At 40.6% G+C, this 17614-nt stretch overlaps 1 protein-coding gene across 7 annotated transcripts in view; it reads left to right on the top strand.

Moving 5' to 3' along the window:
* The first annotated feature begins 919 nt into the window (after positions 1-919).
* pax2a (paired box 2a) overlaps positions 920-17614 on the top strand; it is a 29252-nt gene continuing 12557 nt past the window's right edge. Inside the window, exons 1-9 of one of the 7 annotated variants that reach the window (XM_084092304.1) lie at positions 922-1485; positions 3112-3277; positions 3530-3550; positions 3972-4169; positions 7497-7579; positions 7721-7840; positions 8697-8741; positions 14298-14473; positions 16475-16595. In XM_084092304.1, coding sequence (XP_083948430.1) covers positions 1443-1485; positions 3112-3277; positions 3530-3550; positions 3972-4169; positions 7497-7579; positions 7721-7840; positions 8697-8741; positions 14298-14473; positions 16475-16595 — 973 coding nt within the window. In that variant the 5' untranslated portion in view covers positions 922-1442. Of the gene's footprint in view, positions 1486-3111; positions 3278-3529; positions 3551-3971; positions 4170-7496; positions 7580-7720; positions 7841-8696; positions 8742-14297; positions 14474-16474; positions 16596-17614 lie in introns of all 7 variants that reach the window. The other 6 variants (XM_084092306.1, XM_084092307.1, XM_084092305.1 and 3 more) reach the window with 6 other exon arrangements.

Raw genomic sequence — 17614 nt, forward strand, 5'->3', positions numbered from 1 at the left:
AAGCAAACTAAGCAGCGCCATCTACAGAAATACATACAATACAGCAGCCCAAACAGCATGGTCAAAAGAGACAATCCTTTCACTAACATTTGACAGGGCCAAACTTAGTAGGGTTGACATAGTTTAAAATGCAACGATAATACAGTAATTCTTCCTTATCCGATAGCTTTCAGATGCACTAGCAAATCTTTGTCAGAAATTGATATTATGGCTATATTTAAGTCTAGGCTATTTATATCTGCAAACGGCGAATATTTATGCTACTGTATTGTTTACATTTTCCGTATTTCCTAAAACAGCGTAGGGCTGTATGTGTTTTCGAAAAAAAGCCAGCTAGGTTAATATTGCTTAACAATCTAATAATATTTAACGCCAATCCATTAGAGGCTAATCGATGTTCGGAAAAAAAAGGAAAACATCCGACAATACCTATAGGCTAATCGAGAAAAAAAATACAGTAGAAATAGAAAACATGAAGATTAAGACCTTCCGTCATCCTTAACTAGTCTCATCTTGACAACATAATGCCCATCAACAACACACACAAAAATGCATTCAGTCTATACGTTTAGGTCATATGATTTAAACATGATTCATGTAGTTTGACAACATACATTTTAGAAATACCACGATGCCTGGCCGCTGGTGGTACCGCTTCCTTTCCACTTGTCTTTTAATTTCCTCGATTTTTTTAAACCCATCTCTCCTCATTTCCCTGTTTGCATCCCTCCCCTTCCGAAGTGTCAGATGAAGAGACCTCCTCATTTGGTGCTCCAGCTTTTTGCGTTGGCGAATCACAAAGTGTTGGAATCTATTGCCTTTGTCTGACATGTCATCCATCTCTATGCGAGGGGGGATCTGGGAAGGAGGGGGGCGGTGGACTGCAGCTTTTAGAAACAGACACACTGAGAAGAGGGGTTTCAGTCTCAGCCCAAAGCTTCTAACAGGCACATCCCATTCTTGAAGAGAGGGGGACCGAGAGACACTCGCCGTGTCCATGTTTTTTCCTGTCATCCCCGGACGAATCTGACTGTACCCCTCAGACTTTACCAGAAACGCTTCTCCATATCGAGGAATTTACACTGCAGTTTCACCAGAGGACACTGGAGGAGACGCAACCACTAATGCTTGCGTTCCCTTAAATATGTAGCTAACACATATTAACTGAACGACTGATTACGCTAACGTTCCTGCGTAAAAGATTGTTTTTTTGAGAGACTAGTGCAGGACATGATCTGCACCTGACCAGCCTCGTGTCTTCATTGAATGGACTGATCAGCACGAGATAAAGTTCGTCGCTCGCTGAAGAACTTCTCCTGTACACTGGCATCGGAAGCACTGTGCTTTGAACGGATAGCGATCTTTATTAATTCCAATTATAGCTACATAATCAAGGCGAGACGGCGACCTCAGTCGATTATCTTTCCTTCCTTTGCTATCCCATGGATATTCACTGCAAAGCAGACCCCTTCTCGGCGATGCACCGTGAGTAAAATATCAGTTTTTTCCCCTTCAAAATCTCTACCTTGTTTAGCATAAATCAATTCTAAATTGTTTAGCGTTCCGGTAGAGGTGGCTTTGTAAGACTTTAGCCTATAACCTGTCCGCATTAAGCTACTCACTCTTACCAAGTTTTTAAAGGTCTTACAAAAATGTAAAAATAATTGTTTTAATATTTTATAGGCTAGCCTACTTCTCGCTCAGTACGCGAATACGGAAAGTAGTCACCGTGAAGAAATATCAGATCGCTTATGTTATTTTAAGCGGCCCTTTAGTCGTTTGTTCCGACAAAAAGTCGCTCAAAAAGTCGATTACAATATTTAGCGTGGTTTAATTTAAAATGACTCATTATGCGTTGTATGTAAACCGTAAATGATTAGTGCATATTTCACGCAATATATTATAGCTATATTTTATTATTATATATTTTTAAGTGCAATGCTTGAATGAATTACTGGCACATGTGAGAGATGTACCTACTGCAAAAATATGAAGCAAAATCGCAAGAAATATCTAACATGTGCCAACGCTAAAATACCAGAATTTTTTTTGATAAAGATTCAATTATTTTACAAAACATTGCCTTTAAAAATTTTACATTTTAAAGCGCGGAATTTCCAATCACAATAAATGTGCTCTACATTTTGAAAATCTGGGAGAAAAGGTTTGCTGTTAGGCACAATAATACGATTTTTTTTTTTTTTTTTTTTAAAAGGATATAGCCTATGTGTACTGTATTTGTTGAAAACACGGTATTGAAACAAGGCCTGGGTATAATTTAAATAATTAATTCTTAATTATTTTGCAGTAGCCTACTCCCTGGTTGTAATATGAGTTATCAAAGCTCTTTTTAATTATTTACAATAATTGTGCAAGGAAAATTAAACAGGTTGAAACATAATCTATGCGACATGTGTTTGGCTGCAATGGAATAGAAGAGGAAAATACTACCTAACTATGGGTCTTGTGGGTAGAATAGCACATGACGTTTTGCTAATGTTTACATTCATGATTGCGTATAAAAATAGAGGGTTACGGGTGGAATAATAATAATGTATTATTATTATTATTATTATTATATTATCAGTATAACTGTATAACAATTTGTAGGCTAGCTTAGTTATTTACTGTGCTGACAAATATGTAAACATAAAGCAATTTATTAAACTATAAATTAAAAATACTGTCCAACTTACAAATTTAATTTGTTTTAACATTAGCCTATGAGGAAAACATTATTAACTGTCCCGTGAACCTTTTGATGATAATTGATATTGTCATAGCCTATACAGAAATAGTAAGCTAAACAAACAAAAAAGAACAAGCGGTTCAAAACAAATTTATGTATACGTTTTTATTATATTTCTCAGTTAATATATACATTATAGCTAACTGTCTTATTGTTTATGGTTGTCCACATGTGCACATACAGGTAAGTGTGTGTGCGCGCGCTCTCCCATGCGGAGAGTGTTAAAGAGAAAGAGAGAGAGAGTGAGGGGAGAAAGGGAAAATTAAATGCTTCTGTGTGGTAGCCATGTTAACGACACAGCCTATCTTCTATATGTATGTAATGTTATGCTTTTTGTGTCTGTGTTGTTGTATCCCATATAGGGCACGGCGGTGTGAACCAGCTAGGAGGGGTGTTTGTGAATGGCAGACCCCTACCTGACGTGGTCAGGCAAAGAATCGTGGAGCTCGCGCACCAAGGAGTCAGACCTTGTGACATCTCAAGACAACTACGGGTCAGCCATGGCTGTGTCAGCAAAATTCTCGGAAGGTACGAAAAATTACAGATGTAGCAAATTTGTCCTATTATAGAGAACTAATACTAGTCAAATGTTATTGCTTCATATAAATTAACATCTTAAACAATATTGTACTGTAATGTATCGTATTAGTAAGATTTTTTTTCCTTTTAGTGAAAAGGTATAATATTAAATTCACTGACCTTAAATTCATTGTGAAGGAGGAAGGATATGTTTTCTAGGAAACTGTTATAGATTTTTGAATTTTGTGAAATATTTTTCAGCTATCAAAAGGATCTTATAAGGTATTCTGCATTTTAAATGTTCCTTAGAAATTATGAGATGTGTTGGTGGCATGTATTAATCGTGGGGTGCATGGGACATATATCAGTCGCTGAGGAAACCGTTTGATAAATGAATGATTGCGATTTTAGATCGCAGCCTATATGCTAATGATTGAAAACGCAAAAACTATTGAATGTACGTGTTAAAATAGAAATTACACATTTTCCCGTCGCAAGGCTTGGGGAAAAAAATAACATCTGATAATTTAAAAGTCAAAATATAAATTAAATCAATAGATTATTTAGCCTAAGTATTTATGGCCCGTATTCATAATTCACTGTTTATAAATATGCCTCAATGCCACACGCAACAACAACAAAAACGCCATCGCTAAGACGTTTGGACAATTTTAAATAACGAATTATCGTTCATCTTTTCCAGATATTATGAAACCGGCAGTATTAAACCTGGAGTTATTGGGGGGTCCAAACCAAAAGTGGCGACGCCCAAAGTTGTGGATAAAATCGCAGAATACAAGCGGCAGAATCCCACAATGTTCGCCTGGGAGATCCGAGACCGACTCCTGGCCGAGGGTGTTTGTGACAACGACACAGTACCAAGTGTTTCATCCATAAACAGGTAAAGCGGTTTGAAATTCCATTTTCACACTTTAAATTTCAAATTTATTTGAAAAGCGTGATGTCATTGACAGAACAGAACTATTTGTTAAATCCGTTCTCTACTGACCTTCAGAAGAAGGCTAGCTACTGTTATTAAAACGGCGATTCCAAACACTAACGGCCAAATTACCGTCAGCTAATTTAAAATCCTTTAGAGGCCTTGTACTGAAAACTATCGTTTCCAATTTACAATTGCTTATTCCATGGGTGATGTTTTTGCTTTTTTAAATTCTTGCTCTCGGGGTGGTCTCAAATGTGCAATTCAATCCCAAATCTGTCCACAGCCTGCAGAGGATCTATAGTTGAGGTCGCGAAAATCACATCTGTCTCGATGAAAACCAATCAATACTCTGTAACCAGATCCAGTGGCACTGGGAAATGCGCGAACAGACCTCAGTGCTTGATACGGAATCTCATCTCAGTAGTTAAAAAAATAAATAATAATAATAAAATAAATATAGGCTATATATAGTATGCAAGACAAAAAAGTTATTGTAAGCTATTTAAATGTGTTGAAAAAAGAGATGTGTAATTAAGTAATGTGTATGATCCATTAATACTACATATGATATATTCTATATCTATTATCTTAAAAAAAATTAAATAAAAAAAGGACATGCCTACTGCCTTGGATTAAACTGGGAAGGGTCATAGCACTTGCATATTGTTGTCCTATTGTTAGTTTCACTGCTTCAGTTGTTCTCATTTGTAAGTCGCTTTGGATAAAAGCGCCTGCTAAATGAATAAATGTAATTTATCTGAATTTAACTTATTTGAACTAATAATAATTACAATGAATAAATCTAAATTATTATTATTAATAATATTATTAAATAAGAATAGTGCAAACAAAAAATATAATTGTGAATGGGTGGATGTGTAACTGGGCTTCTACCTCAGCAATTTCAGTAAGTTATTAACTTTCCAAGGACTAACAAACAGGCCCTGTAGTCCTTATGTTATCATAAATAATGCAAAGGAGATTATATGCAGATATGCCTACCTACATTAAATCAGTCAGTTGAAAATAAATAGTCTTAAGTTACCATTCTCATTCTTATTTCTTATTAAAATACAAAGGCTAGCAAGACTATCCCAAGTGAGATGGAGACATGGTGGTGGGAGGGGGGTTTAAGAGTAGAAGAACAAGGTGAAAAAGGCCTACCTGCAAGCAGGAGTAATGAACTTTGGTTAGGAGGCACTGTTCCATAGAGCTGGCCAGCAGCATTACATTTTAATGAGCTGAAGAGAGATCATGGGCCGACCCGCACAAGACATTTCCTCGGAAAAAGAAAGAAAAAAAAAAACGTGGGAGAGAGAGGCTGAAAAAATTCATTTCATGCACTATGGCTGCTTAAAAAGGGCAATTTGAACAGGTCTCAACACATGTATGTGGTAAATTTTTAATCTGCATTAATGACATGAAAGAAGAGCCACTAAACCTTTGTTTCCAATGATGTTAAAGTTATCACCTCAGAGGAGGGCATTGTAAGGACCTCTGTTTATATATGAAATGAATACATATAGGGATGTAACAAATTGATTTGGACTGTTATTCTAAATCATACAAAGATGGTTTTCTATGCTCAGGGAACACACATCGGATAAACCATAACTGAGCTAATTATTTCAAAACTTGCCTGTATTATTTAATAAATTAGGAGTAGCTATAGTATACATCAGTGTGGGCTGTGTTTTTAAGTGAACTGGATTGTACTGCACCAGAACACTGTCCTAAAAGCGACCAAGTACAAATAAAATGAAAATACAATATTATTTCCTATAATTATAGCAGGCTCCAGTCGTATAGTCGTCCAGTCAAACTATAAGCCTTGTGCCATTTCAAACAGGTGTTCTTGTGCCCTGTCTAAAAGTATTCCCTCACCAGTGAGCAGACTTCAGAGGCAGGACCCTCATGCACTGAGCGCTTAAGAGGTTGACCTCTGCTCTGTTGACATTAGAAGATGTCCCAGCTTTAAGCACATTTTCTCTGCATGAATTATTAAAGATTACACACTGTCTGGGGTGTTCTCTGTGTCCTCCTCACAGCATGAAGTCACTGGCACACAACCAGTTCTGAGCCCTTCTATCGCCTGAATCCTAAGCGTCCTTTCAATAGCATCGATTCATATTTTAATATTTCTACAGGGAATTCTCAGCACCCTGGCAAGTCATTAATTCACACCTTCCAAATAGCTCATTCGATAGTGAGAACATGGATCCAAGCTATTGAATTTGTGTTGCTATAGACACGGTTAAATCATTGTTTTGGAGGGATGTTAAAAAAAAAAAAATCACAAAACTCTGATATGGTGTTTGTTCAGGAAGATATAAAATAGTATAAAATAATTATTTTATTGTCATTAAATTGATAGTGTGTGTGTATCAGTTCACTGAATCAAATCTTAGTCATAAGTACTGATTTTCTAAGTGCATTAGAACATACAGAATTAGGATTTCCTTTGTAATGAAATTTACAGCCATATTATAGTTTATACAAATGTGAAAATGTGTAGCCAACGAGTATAAATGTGTTCCTAGAATAAGGTGACAGCTTCTTCTCTCAAAAGTGTGTCCCAGATTAAAGACATCAGATGCTGCAGTGGGCTTTGGTGAAGCAATAAGACACTATTGCTTTCCTGTCACATATAATTTATAGCCCTCTATTTGCATCTGTTCTTCTCTGTCTCTAATTCCCAACTTTTTTATCCCCAAGTCCCAATCAATAGGGCCTCATCATGCTGGCACCTTTGCATGTTTGTGCTAGAAAAAAAAATGTCGGATCTGGAAAGTCAGTATCCACACTCTACAAGCAATCCTCACTTGCTTCAGTGAGGAAGACGATAGAGGGATAGATTGAGATAGATAAAGAAGGCGAAGGAGAGGGAGAAAGATTATTAAAGCTGAGGCCAGTTCGGGGCAGTGAAGCTCATCATTGAGGTGAATTGATGTGATTTCATGCTTTGTTTGCAAGATCATTCAGACCAAAGTGCAATGAAGACTTTCCCCCATATCACACCTTCGAGGTAGTGGGACTTTATCATATTTCTAAAGATAGGATCCCATTTGATTGAATCCACTCTCTCCGCGGTAGCTCCCACTCTGCCTCTCACATCTACTCCATGATTGGCCCTAATACCCCAAGATTGGTTATTTGTGACAGAAGGCCCAAAAACAACACCAGAGTTTTACACACGCAATGGGTCGCATCAGGCTATGCGTAAAATGATCCAGCGAACCAGCTGCTCCCTCAACTCATCGTGTTCTTTTAACTGTCATTTCATAGGATAATTCGAACCAAAGTTCAGCAGCCTTTCCATCCATCCGACGGCACAGGAACGCCTCTCTCCACAACGGGACACACTATAGGTGAGACAGCATACATTTTGCATATAAACATTCAAATCAGAATGACATCAATTATGCCTGTGCCCTAATGTTAATTCATTCTCTTTTAAGGTGATCTTGAGAGCACTCCATATACGTTAACCTATTCCTGTGCTCTTTCAGTGCCCAGCACAGCCTCCCCACCTGTGTCAAGCGCTTCCAATGACCCCGTGGGGTCCTACTCTATTAATGGCATCCTAGGAATCCCTCGCTCCAACGGCGAAAAGAGAAAACGCGATGATGGTAAGAGACTGGATTTCTCTCCATCGCTTTTATTCCCCTCTCACTCCTTTTCTAGGCCTCTCTACAGCCCCCTGTAATTTCCAATTTGTGTGAGGAGATGAAGATGGCATTTTGATAGCACTGGACAAAGCATTTTGTAAAAGAAAAAAAAAAAGGGCTCTCAAGTGACTTGTTATGTAGTAAAGCAGATTGGACTGTTACATTCAGCCATTTGATACTATGGTGTTTGTACGGCTCTAGCACATTTTATTTGATGATACAGTAGCTCTGCGCAAACAAGAATATGCCTACATCCGAATCATGACAGCATAGCGCTTAGGTAGTGCATCAGGGATACGGCTTTATGCTTTTGTAAATAATACAGGTCAATGGAAATGAAGACAAAGAAATCAGCAACGTAAATGCATTAGGAAATGGCAAAAAAAAATGTGCTCAGAACAGACTGGAAAGGCAGAATATTATGCAAAAACTACCTGATGTGCGATTTCTAATTGACTTAAAAACAACTCTAGACATATTCTGATATTTTAATTTCACACAATTTTCTGGCTGTGTATTTTTGCTTTTGAAGAACTGAAATAGCAGCAAAAAGGGAGCTGCCAACCTGCTCATGCCAACATTCCCTCTCCTTTTATAAATGAGAGGGCACATACCGCCTAAGGCCTAATGGCTGATCAGCTCTTCATACAATCGCCTTTTGAATGCTAGTGAATAAACATCCATGTGGCACTGGGCCGAACGAGAACACAGAAAGTGCTGTAGTCAAAGGGAGGAAGGTTGAAGTGGTTGGAAATGATCTCTTAAAACATTTATCAAAGCAGGGCTACTTGCTTCTTTTATGTTTCCGTCTCTTTAGTTCTCTGGAGTGGCAACCACTTGGATGGGAGGAAAATAGGATATTGTAAGTTTTGTTAGCCCAACTTTTTCTTGCTTGCTAAATCACAAGCCACTCGAGTCTGATCAAGTGCTCTGTGAGGGTGTGTGTGAGTGTGTGCACGTGTACATGTAGGGTTGTGTGTCGAGGGGAGGGGGATGAAACGGAGCGCACTGACGCTTAATGATATCTTTATGGAAAGAGCTCTGGATCATATATAAACACTGTGAGAAAGCGACTGTGGCAAATCACATTTGCTACAGCGTGGCATGCGCTTACAGAGACCATCGTGGGGCTTTTCCTCTGCCACTGTCATAGACCGTTTGCTTCTAAAAACAGAGAAAGGACATAACGTGACGAGAGGGGATTACCCAGCCAAACGCCAGCGCCGGTAGTTATTCCTAGTTTGATTAGAACTGACACGACATGAAGAGTGGATGAAGGGCTTGAGTGTAATTGCATCATAAAACACTAGGCGGGAAAACACGAGTTTACTTGCGTGCGCAATATCAAATTTAATACCGCTTCAGTGAGGATTACCTTTTATTATAACGACTAGAGTAAATATTCCTGTTGTTGCCAATGTGTTTCCCCTCCTCTGGCATCACACATCCTTATGCAGGTCTCTCAAGGTGTACAGAGACATTGTAGGGCATTTGTCATGCCGTGTCCCTGATGAAGAGCTCATGGCTGGTAATTGATACAGTGCCAAATGTCTAAAAAGCATTGTGTTATTTAAACTTAGCCCTTATTTCACACCGAGACATCAGGGAGGCAGAGCGACAGCCAGTGTATGGTTTCAATTTCATAGCAGCCCAGCAGCCTTGGGCTACCTGAGCCTTATTTGGCTGGGTGAAGCCAATCTTCCCTTCATTAGATGATGACATAACAGAAATATGCTAATCCGATTTTAGGAAGAGCTGAGGAAATGCACTTTGAAACACGTGACGTGTAAAATGAGTTTGAGAACAGCCAGTTCGGGGAAGAGAAAAAGTCGTGTGTAATGAGTAAGCATTCATTCAGTGCTTGATTTAAGAGACGTAGGCGTCCGCAGTCTTTCTATTTGATGATGCTAGTGCCCTTTAAAAAAAAAAAAAAAGGTCCCCATTACAAGAGTGATATGGAGATAATGTAGTGTGACACGCATTATGTACACCAGGTCTTTGCAAGAGGGGCTTCAGGGACACAGGTGTCATAAGAGTCATTAATCTGTCATTTTCATGTGTTACTGCAAATTAAAAGTAGCGTGTTGCTCGTCGGCTGCGGGTGACGTTCGACGTGGTGCGGACCTTCGGAGAAGGGAGGGAGGGGTTGGGGGGAGCCTCCCAAGATTAGTTCTTTGGTGGCAATAGCTCCCTGCAAGTTGAACATAGTGACATTTAAGAGAATTTGCAATTCTGCAGAGAAAAGCTATTAATTCACAAATTAGCACCCCCTTCCTCTATCGTGGATGTGCAAGCTATTGAGGAGACAAAAGAAATAGCCTAAAGGGGAAGAGAGAGACACAGCCCTATCTGTGTAAAGATTGGTTTATATGTCTGCAAGCAGTGATACCAATTATGCCAGCACAGAGAATGCGCCTCAACCTTATTGCTGCCTTCACAGGCCCTTCAATTCATTGCCAGATTTATTTGTGTATCTCATTATGGAAAATAGAATGCCTCTCTTGCCAAATGCATTAATGGCAAAAGAGGGAAATTAAGCCTGTTTGGGATTTCTCATTTGTCTGAGTTAATACTTTGTTACAAAATGACACAAATGAATGAACTGAGTTAATTACTAGCGTACAGGCACGAGTCACATTTTTCCACGCAGTTTCTTTCTCACCTGTCCTTGCGTCGGCTGATTAGCAGGTTGGTGTGACCCAGCTCTCTTCCATCTGTACGAGTCCAAACATATCCTACATAGGGAGTAGGCCGGTTGCAATAAATTGCTTGCAAAAACACAGATTGACGCTTGAATCAGCTGTGGGAGCGTGCGTTCACGTGAAAGAAATTAAAGTGGGTTGATTTATAAGGCCTAGCGGCGTATTTATTTGACGTTAGCGCGATAAAGGGATTACATCCGTGCCATCGTGGTACAGGTACTCAAAAGTTTTACTTTGAAGCTTGTTTGTTCATCTAAAAGTATTGCTTTGAGAGTGAGTGACAACACACTTCAAATCCCCATGCTAAAATAGTTTGGCCCACAGCTAGAATGCTTTAACCTGTGCTTCCATTTCATGGCTTGTGAGATTCTATTGTGTCAATATGGATTCTACTTTAAAAAAGAATAGAAATGAAATACATCCAAACCAAGAAATGGATTGGCCTCAGTCTAAATCGAATGAGAACATCCCACCGATCTCATCATGATGATGGCCTCTGTATGAAAGAGAAAGCCCAGATTTGAGCGAGGCTGCAGAGCGTAACCGGCAGAGAAGAAGGTGCCGGGTTCCTTATCAAAGGACACAAAAGGTCTATGCCCCCGCTTGGCTGATACATCTGCATTCAAGCAGACCCTCCGCCCCGGCCTGGCCGATAGCGCAAACGCGAAAATCTGCAGCATGAAAACATCTAAGGGCAGGGTGGTTCGCTCGAAGAGGAATCGTGTCAGAGAAAAGTCAATTATGAACGTTGATGCTGAGAATTAATGGTGCGCCGCATTACGCAGATTTTAAAAGGAAAGAGAGTGAGAGCGAGGGAGATACGCATTCATTAATTGCGTTCCAGGACGCTGCGTCACATGAGGCCGATGTGCTAAATGACGGACCGGGTGTGAGTACAGTAAAGAAATGTGTGTTATGGGTGAGATGAGAAACCCATGCTGACAGCGGTAGCCTGAGAAAAGAAAAAAGGAAAAGGAGAGAAAGCGCAGCTCCTACTGGCAGCCTGCACACTGTTCAGCGACGCTAAATTGAATTAATAAAGCCTTTAAACACGCTGTAACATAACAGGAAATTAACAGTCCCGGTTGTGCTGCTGCTGCTGCTGCTACCTCGCCCTTTCTCTCCCTCCATCTCTCTTGTTCTTTCTCTTATTGTCTCTTCTTCTTCTGATTTAGTTGTTTGCTGTGCAGTCTTGCCGCACTGTAAATTTCATAAATAGGAGTGCCAAACCTGTGTGACTTTAAACACAAAATAAAATAAATAAAAATCCGTACATTGTAAGTCAATAGAGTTTAAAAAATTTTTGGACCCTATTGACTTTCACTGTATGAAAAAAAAAACATACTTAAACAATTCTTCAAAACATTGTTTTGTCATACAGGTTTGGAACAACATGAGGGCGAGTAAATGATAATAAAACTTGCATTTTTGGGTGAACTATCCCTATAACAATAAAAGTAATACATAAAAACAAAGGATGTGTGATATCAGGTCAAGGGTCATAGGGGTCACAAGACCCTCATTTGCTTTTCAAAAAGCTCTCTCATCCAAGCCAGCCTTATCTGATGAGATGAAAGCAGGAAACACAGCACTGTTCTTTTAAAAGAATGTCACACCTGCCCGGGCAACCCTAAACACAACTTCCTAAAACTTAATATATTCTCTCAGAGTTCATATCACAAATTTAGGACATTTTACTTGAAAATGTTCAAAAGCACTTACACATATTGACTTCGTACAGTGCATATCTTAAAATGACAAGCTCACCATGATAAGCCCTTTACTGTCTCTTGTTCTTAGTTTTATTTGAACTGGGCTCTCCAGAGGAGGAAGCCCATGGGAGGCCTGTTTTATGGACTCAGGTTATCTGATCTGACAGAGCTCTAGTCCCATAGCACCAGAGTGCTAATGCAGTGGGATGTCAAAACAAACACACTCAAGTGTTCCAATGAAATCAATATAGCATGAGCACTGATGTAAACAGGAGTGGCGCTATATACATAGTCTAGACAACATAACAGTGAATCCCTGAGAAATGTCAAAAGTTCCTCTGTGAAACGCTGATCTAACCTTGATCTAACCTAAATCTCCCCTAATTGTAATGTCACGGAGAACAGCCCAGCCCCCCACAGCTCAAGCCGCAGCTCCGTCCCCTGTGTCAACTAGCGGCCCTGCGCGCTTTGGGCTTTTGAGTATGGCAAACATACTGCACCGAAGCAAATGACAAACGCCTGCTTATTGATCGCAGTTTGCACTTAGACCAGCTGATAGAAAGTAATTAATGACTCTATTTTCTTCTGTACCAAAGAGAACAATTGAGGTTTATACGGCAACAACATGCAGCCTTATAGAAGGCCCCCAAGGGAGCTGTCTATAAAAAATGCCTGCTCTCAGATATGGAATGACTAGTATAATGCAAGGAGAAAAAACACAACAAAACAACCACAACTTAATAGGAAGAGAAAAAATGTCACCTCTGTGTAGCTTAAATACACACTCCCATGCACACACACACAAACACACACACACACAAACGTAATATCTCCCAGTCTCTTATCAGACCTCTCTGTGGATCCATTTCTCCTGAAAGTCAGTTCATCCTGTGGCCTCAGCCATTGAAAAAAGGTCAAGCTGGCGGGTAGAATGGCAATAAAGCCCCTGAAATGGTACTATCAGTGGAACATGATTGATCAATTGAATTCCATAGCACAGAAAAATGTGGGATTAAGTAGAGTATTATACGCACAATGAGTTGAGGCATGATGTTCATTTCAAGTTCATTTCGCCTCTCTCCTGCCACCAGATCAGGCAATCAATAGGGGCCTTGCATATCATATATCACTACGCTCTCGCCGAGGAGAGAACATAATCTACTGCAAATTTAGAATGACAGATTTGTAAGGGAGCAAAAAAAGCCCCTCCACCCTCAGAGACCGAGAGGCGGGAGGCTGCCAGTACGGCTGCCGAGGATGCACTGACGTTTGTCGAATGTTTGCGAAGGGGTTTCCGGAGGAGCAAAATGAGGCACTGGGGAAGGAAGGCTACCTGCTTCGGCAGGGTGATGGGGTCACGGTCTGAGGGGAAACTGTTCATTTGTTTATAGAGAGCGAGATGGAGGGAAATGCATAAGCTGGCAGTCAAGCTACGTAATTGTATTCAAGCCGGGACTGGCCTCCCATTTTTCCAGGGAAAAGCAATCTGAAAGTGAAAGCAGCATTACATTCTAAAGGAAATGGTGCCTTTTAAATAATAGCTCTCCATTTTCCACCAGCCCACTGACTGAAAAGAGAACAAGGTGGCTCACGCTAAAACACGTGACGTTCCCAACAAGTATATGTTTGCTCTGAAGGCAATCCATCAATTACTGCAGGCCTATCAGATGATGACGGTGCTGATGCTGATCTGAGATGGGGGATGTGTGGGTCTTCTCTCCCCCACTTTGCACCGTCCACATCTTTCCCTCCCTCTCTTTCTCTCCCAGCCTCATGTGCTCTATCTTTCTACAGCTATTAGGATCAGTTTGAGGCTAGTGCTGACTGAATTTGAGCTGATATACTCCAATCTTTCATCTAGTGGTGCTGAGAGGTGCACTACAGCGCTAGACGTAGCTGTTGTGTGGGGTGCGGGATGGGGGGGAGGGGGGATGGGGTGCCTGACCAACGGGACCATAACGACTGGTACTAGCATGTGGCCTTGTCCCCTCTCTCCTCTCATAGATGGTTCAGATGGCTCTGGCCCAAACAGTGATTCTCAGGGTAGTGTGGAGAGTTTACGGAAGCACCTGAGGGCCGATGCCTTCACTCAACAACAGCTGGAGGCTCTGGATCGGGTGTTTGAGCGGCCGTCATACCCCGACGTCTTCCCTACGTCAGAACACATCAAGCCAGAGCAGGTTAGTAATATCGAGGCAAATGGACGAATACTAACAAACTAATACATAAACAAAAAACTGGAGATTGTTAGACAATCTGCAGTACTAACTGTAAAGCGGAGTGTGAGCGGACAGCAGAGTTTATTTGAACCGACAGATATTTTTCTGAATAAAATCTCTTTAAGATAAACTAGTAAAATCAAGTCACCATACGATTTAATCCCAGACAAATGTTAAATGATGCATCTTGCCCAAGCATCACTAATATATGCATTAAATAGTGTAAGGTGCATTAAAGCCAGATTAATTTAGTTTCATCAACATGAATCCACTGATACGAATATGAAAAATAATTGACGAATCTTCAGTCTGAATGAAGAGTCTCACAAAAAAATTATGCTGCAAAAAACAACCCCCCCCCCCTCCCAAAAAAACCCCACCTTGTATATACAAGCTCGTATTTAAAGCGTTTGGCTTATTACGAGAGATAAGCTTTATTTACTTTCATTATACTATCAAACAGCCAGTGACTATTAATTTTTCCCTTGAAACTTCAAGTAGAGGCCCATAAAGCAAAAGCAGTGGCCTAATTGAGTTCATTTTAATTTCTCTCCGATCGCTGAGAATTACACTGGTGATAAATCAGGGGGACAGCCCTCACCCCTAGTAGAGGGCCTAATTTGCAGCTAATTACAAAACTGATTTCTACTGGAAGATCAATACCAAAACGAATTGGAAATGACTTGCAATCACAAAGAGAAGCCAAGAAGGTATTAAAAAAGGCAAGGAAAGAGGCTAAACGCGGGGGGAAAAACAGCCCTGGAACAGTCCAGAAAAATCACTTTTAATTTAATGTAATATTAATCAGACTACATTCCCATTTATTGGTCCGTTTTCATGCCCCCTTTTTAACTCTTGAAAGAGCGGACCTATTAGCCATGTCTGGTGTGTGAGGCCGGGCATTAAAAAGCCATTTTGGAAATGCTAAACTCAATGGGCTCACCCCTCCCACACTTCTGCCAGCCATTTGGTCATCCTTTTCAGATGGCTCTTCAGTTGCCCCACGCCCAACTTGCCCCTATCTGCATGATAAAATAGCTGTTGTGCATCTGAGGCCAGACCAAATAGAGAGGAACATCCGCTACTGGCCAACTGAACATTTGTAGCAGACAATTAGAGTTTATCTGGAATAGAGACAGACAAGTCTGGGGTCACAGCATTTCCCATTGGGACACAGGCCTATTGTGATGCGCAAATGCACGAACGCACACACGCACGCAGACGTATACGCATAAGAGCGGACATATGTATGCTCGCGCTTTAATACGCGTGGAACAATGGGAGCCGGAAATCTATTCTCATTTGTTAAATTAGTTACAAAGAAATCTATTTGAAGAAAGTCGTAGTACTTCAAATGCAGCACAATCCAACGTACATATCCAAAATAATAACAGAGAGCTGTTTTGGGGCTCATGTTCGTGTCATCATTTTCTCATCCTAAAGAAAACAATTTCAAATGCTCTCGAAACGAGGCCATGTTGGTAATCTAACAAAGCGGACCCGTCTCCTCCCTTGGCTGGTCAGGGGAATGACTGCAGTCAAGCACAAAGAGACAGCTGACACCCCTTCCTTTCAGTCTGTTCCAAATCCTACTCTCTGTCCCGCTCACAACCTTAATGTATGCACACACAGTTCACATTAACTCCACCAAAACACACATGCACATCTATCTGATGGGGGAAATAAAAATAATATGCAAGTGTAGTAGGACTGGATTTCAGGTGCCCATTTACAAAGCCACAGTAACTGAGCCGCCATTATATTAAATCCCTGGTACTTTGTGTACAACACTTTGCCTTCCTTAAATCATAAGAAATATCATAAAAAGGAGAGAAAATGTTTTAAAATAACATATAGAACTGGCAGCTCACAGGCAGAAAGCTTTCTAATTGGACACCTAAAAGTGATGCTTGGATCCCAAGATATATCTACTTAAAGTGTCCCCCCTCCCCTCATTGGCAGGCTAATGAATACTCGCTACCAGCACTGAACCCTGGACTGGACGAAGTCAAGCCCAGTCTGTCAACCAGCGTCAGCTCAGATTTGGGCTCCAGCGTGTCACAGAGCTACCCGGTAGTGACAGGTAAGAGCGCTGGATCGACCGTCCCAGCTGACCATTAGAATACTGGCAGGACATTCATATTCTGGTCTATGTGACTGTTTTATGTGGTAAAGTGAGCTTTATAAGTTGAGCGGACAGGTGAGAGTGGAATGTGACATGTTGATCTAAAGTGGATGGATTAGTGCTGCCTGCTCTGAGGACCCGTGTAGGAGAGAGGCGATCGAAACAGACAGGCGCCGTTTCTTGCATGCAAGTCCAAATCATTCAAAGTGATTATGGAAAAATGTCAGCCAGTGTCACTGTGCAAAACCCAATGGATTGTTTTACTACTTTACCTTTGTGTACTGAAAAGTTTTCTTCAGCTCATAGTTCTCAGAAAGAAATATGGCGGTCTAGCATGGTTTGGCCTTTGTTGTTGCATCGTTTTTTTTTTTTTTTTCTTGTGGTATGCGGTGGTTAATGTCAGCCTGGCTAATTGAAAGATTGTTTCATTGTTGCGGCTGTTATTACCTCAGAGAAGGTTAAGTTTACTGATAGCCAACTGTCGGGCTGAGATTAATATGCTGAGCTTTTAATAAAATTCACATAATTATGCAGGAGCCATCAAAGCCAATGAGTTCTGTGTGGGCGGAGGACAGGATGATTGAAAATTGCCCCCTTCTCAAATGATAGCTGGATAATGTTATGTGAAAAGAAAGGGCTTTTTTCCCCCCTCGGTAATATGTGGGAGGTAGAGTTCCCTCCAGAAAGTTGGGCCTCTGGAGAAGAAAGGTGTGTTTTTGTCCTTTGTATGAAAGCAGTCTCGGTCTAGGGAGCACCCTCATGGCAGGTGGCCTTTCTTGCACCTGGGACGGGACACACCGGGGGTCTTAGTGCAGACCACCTCTTGCTTCTGGTAGAGCACAGGAACGGCTCTGCTAGAGAGATTTTCAAATGGTTGTTTAAGTTATATTGTTGTTAATGATTTCAAAACAGTGTTGTTTATGCATGCATGATGAGAATACCTACCCCTGGCATCCTAAATTCAGCTTTTTCTGAAA

This window comes from Abramis brama, assembly GCF_963993115.1.
Source record: "Abramis brama genome assembly, chromosome: 19".
NCBI lineage: Eukaryota > Metazoa > Chordata > Actinopteri > Cypriniformes > Leuciscidae > Abramis > Abramis brama.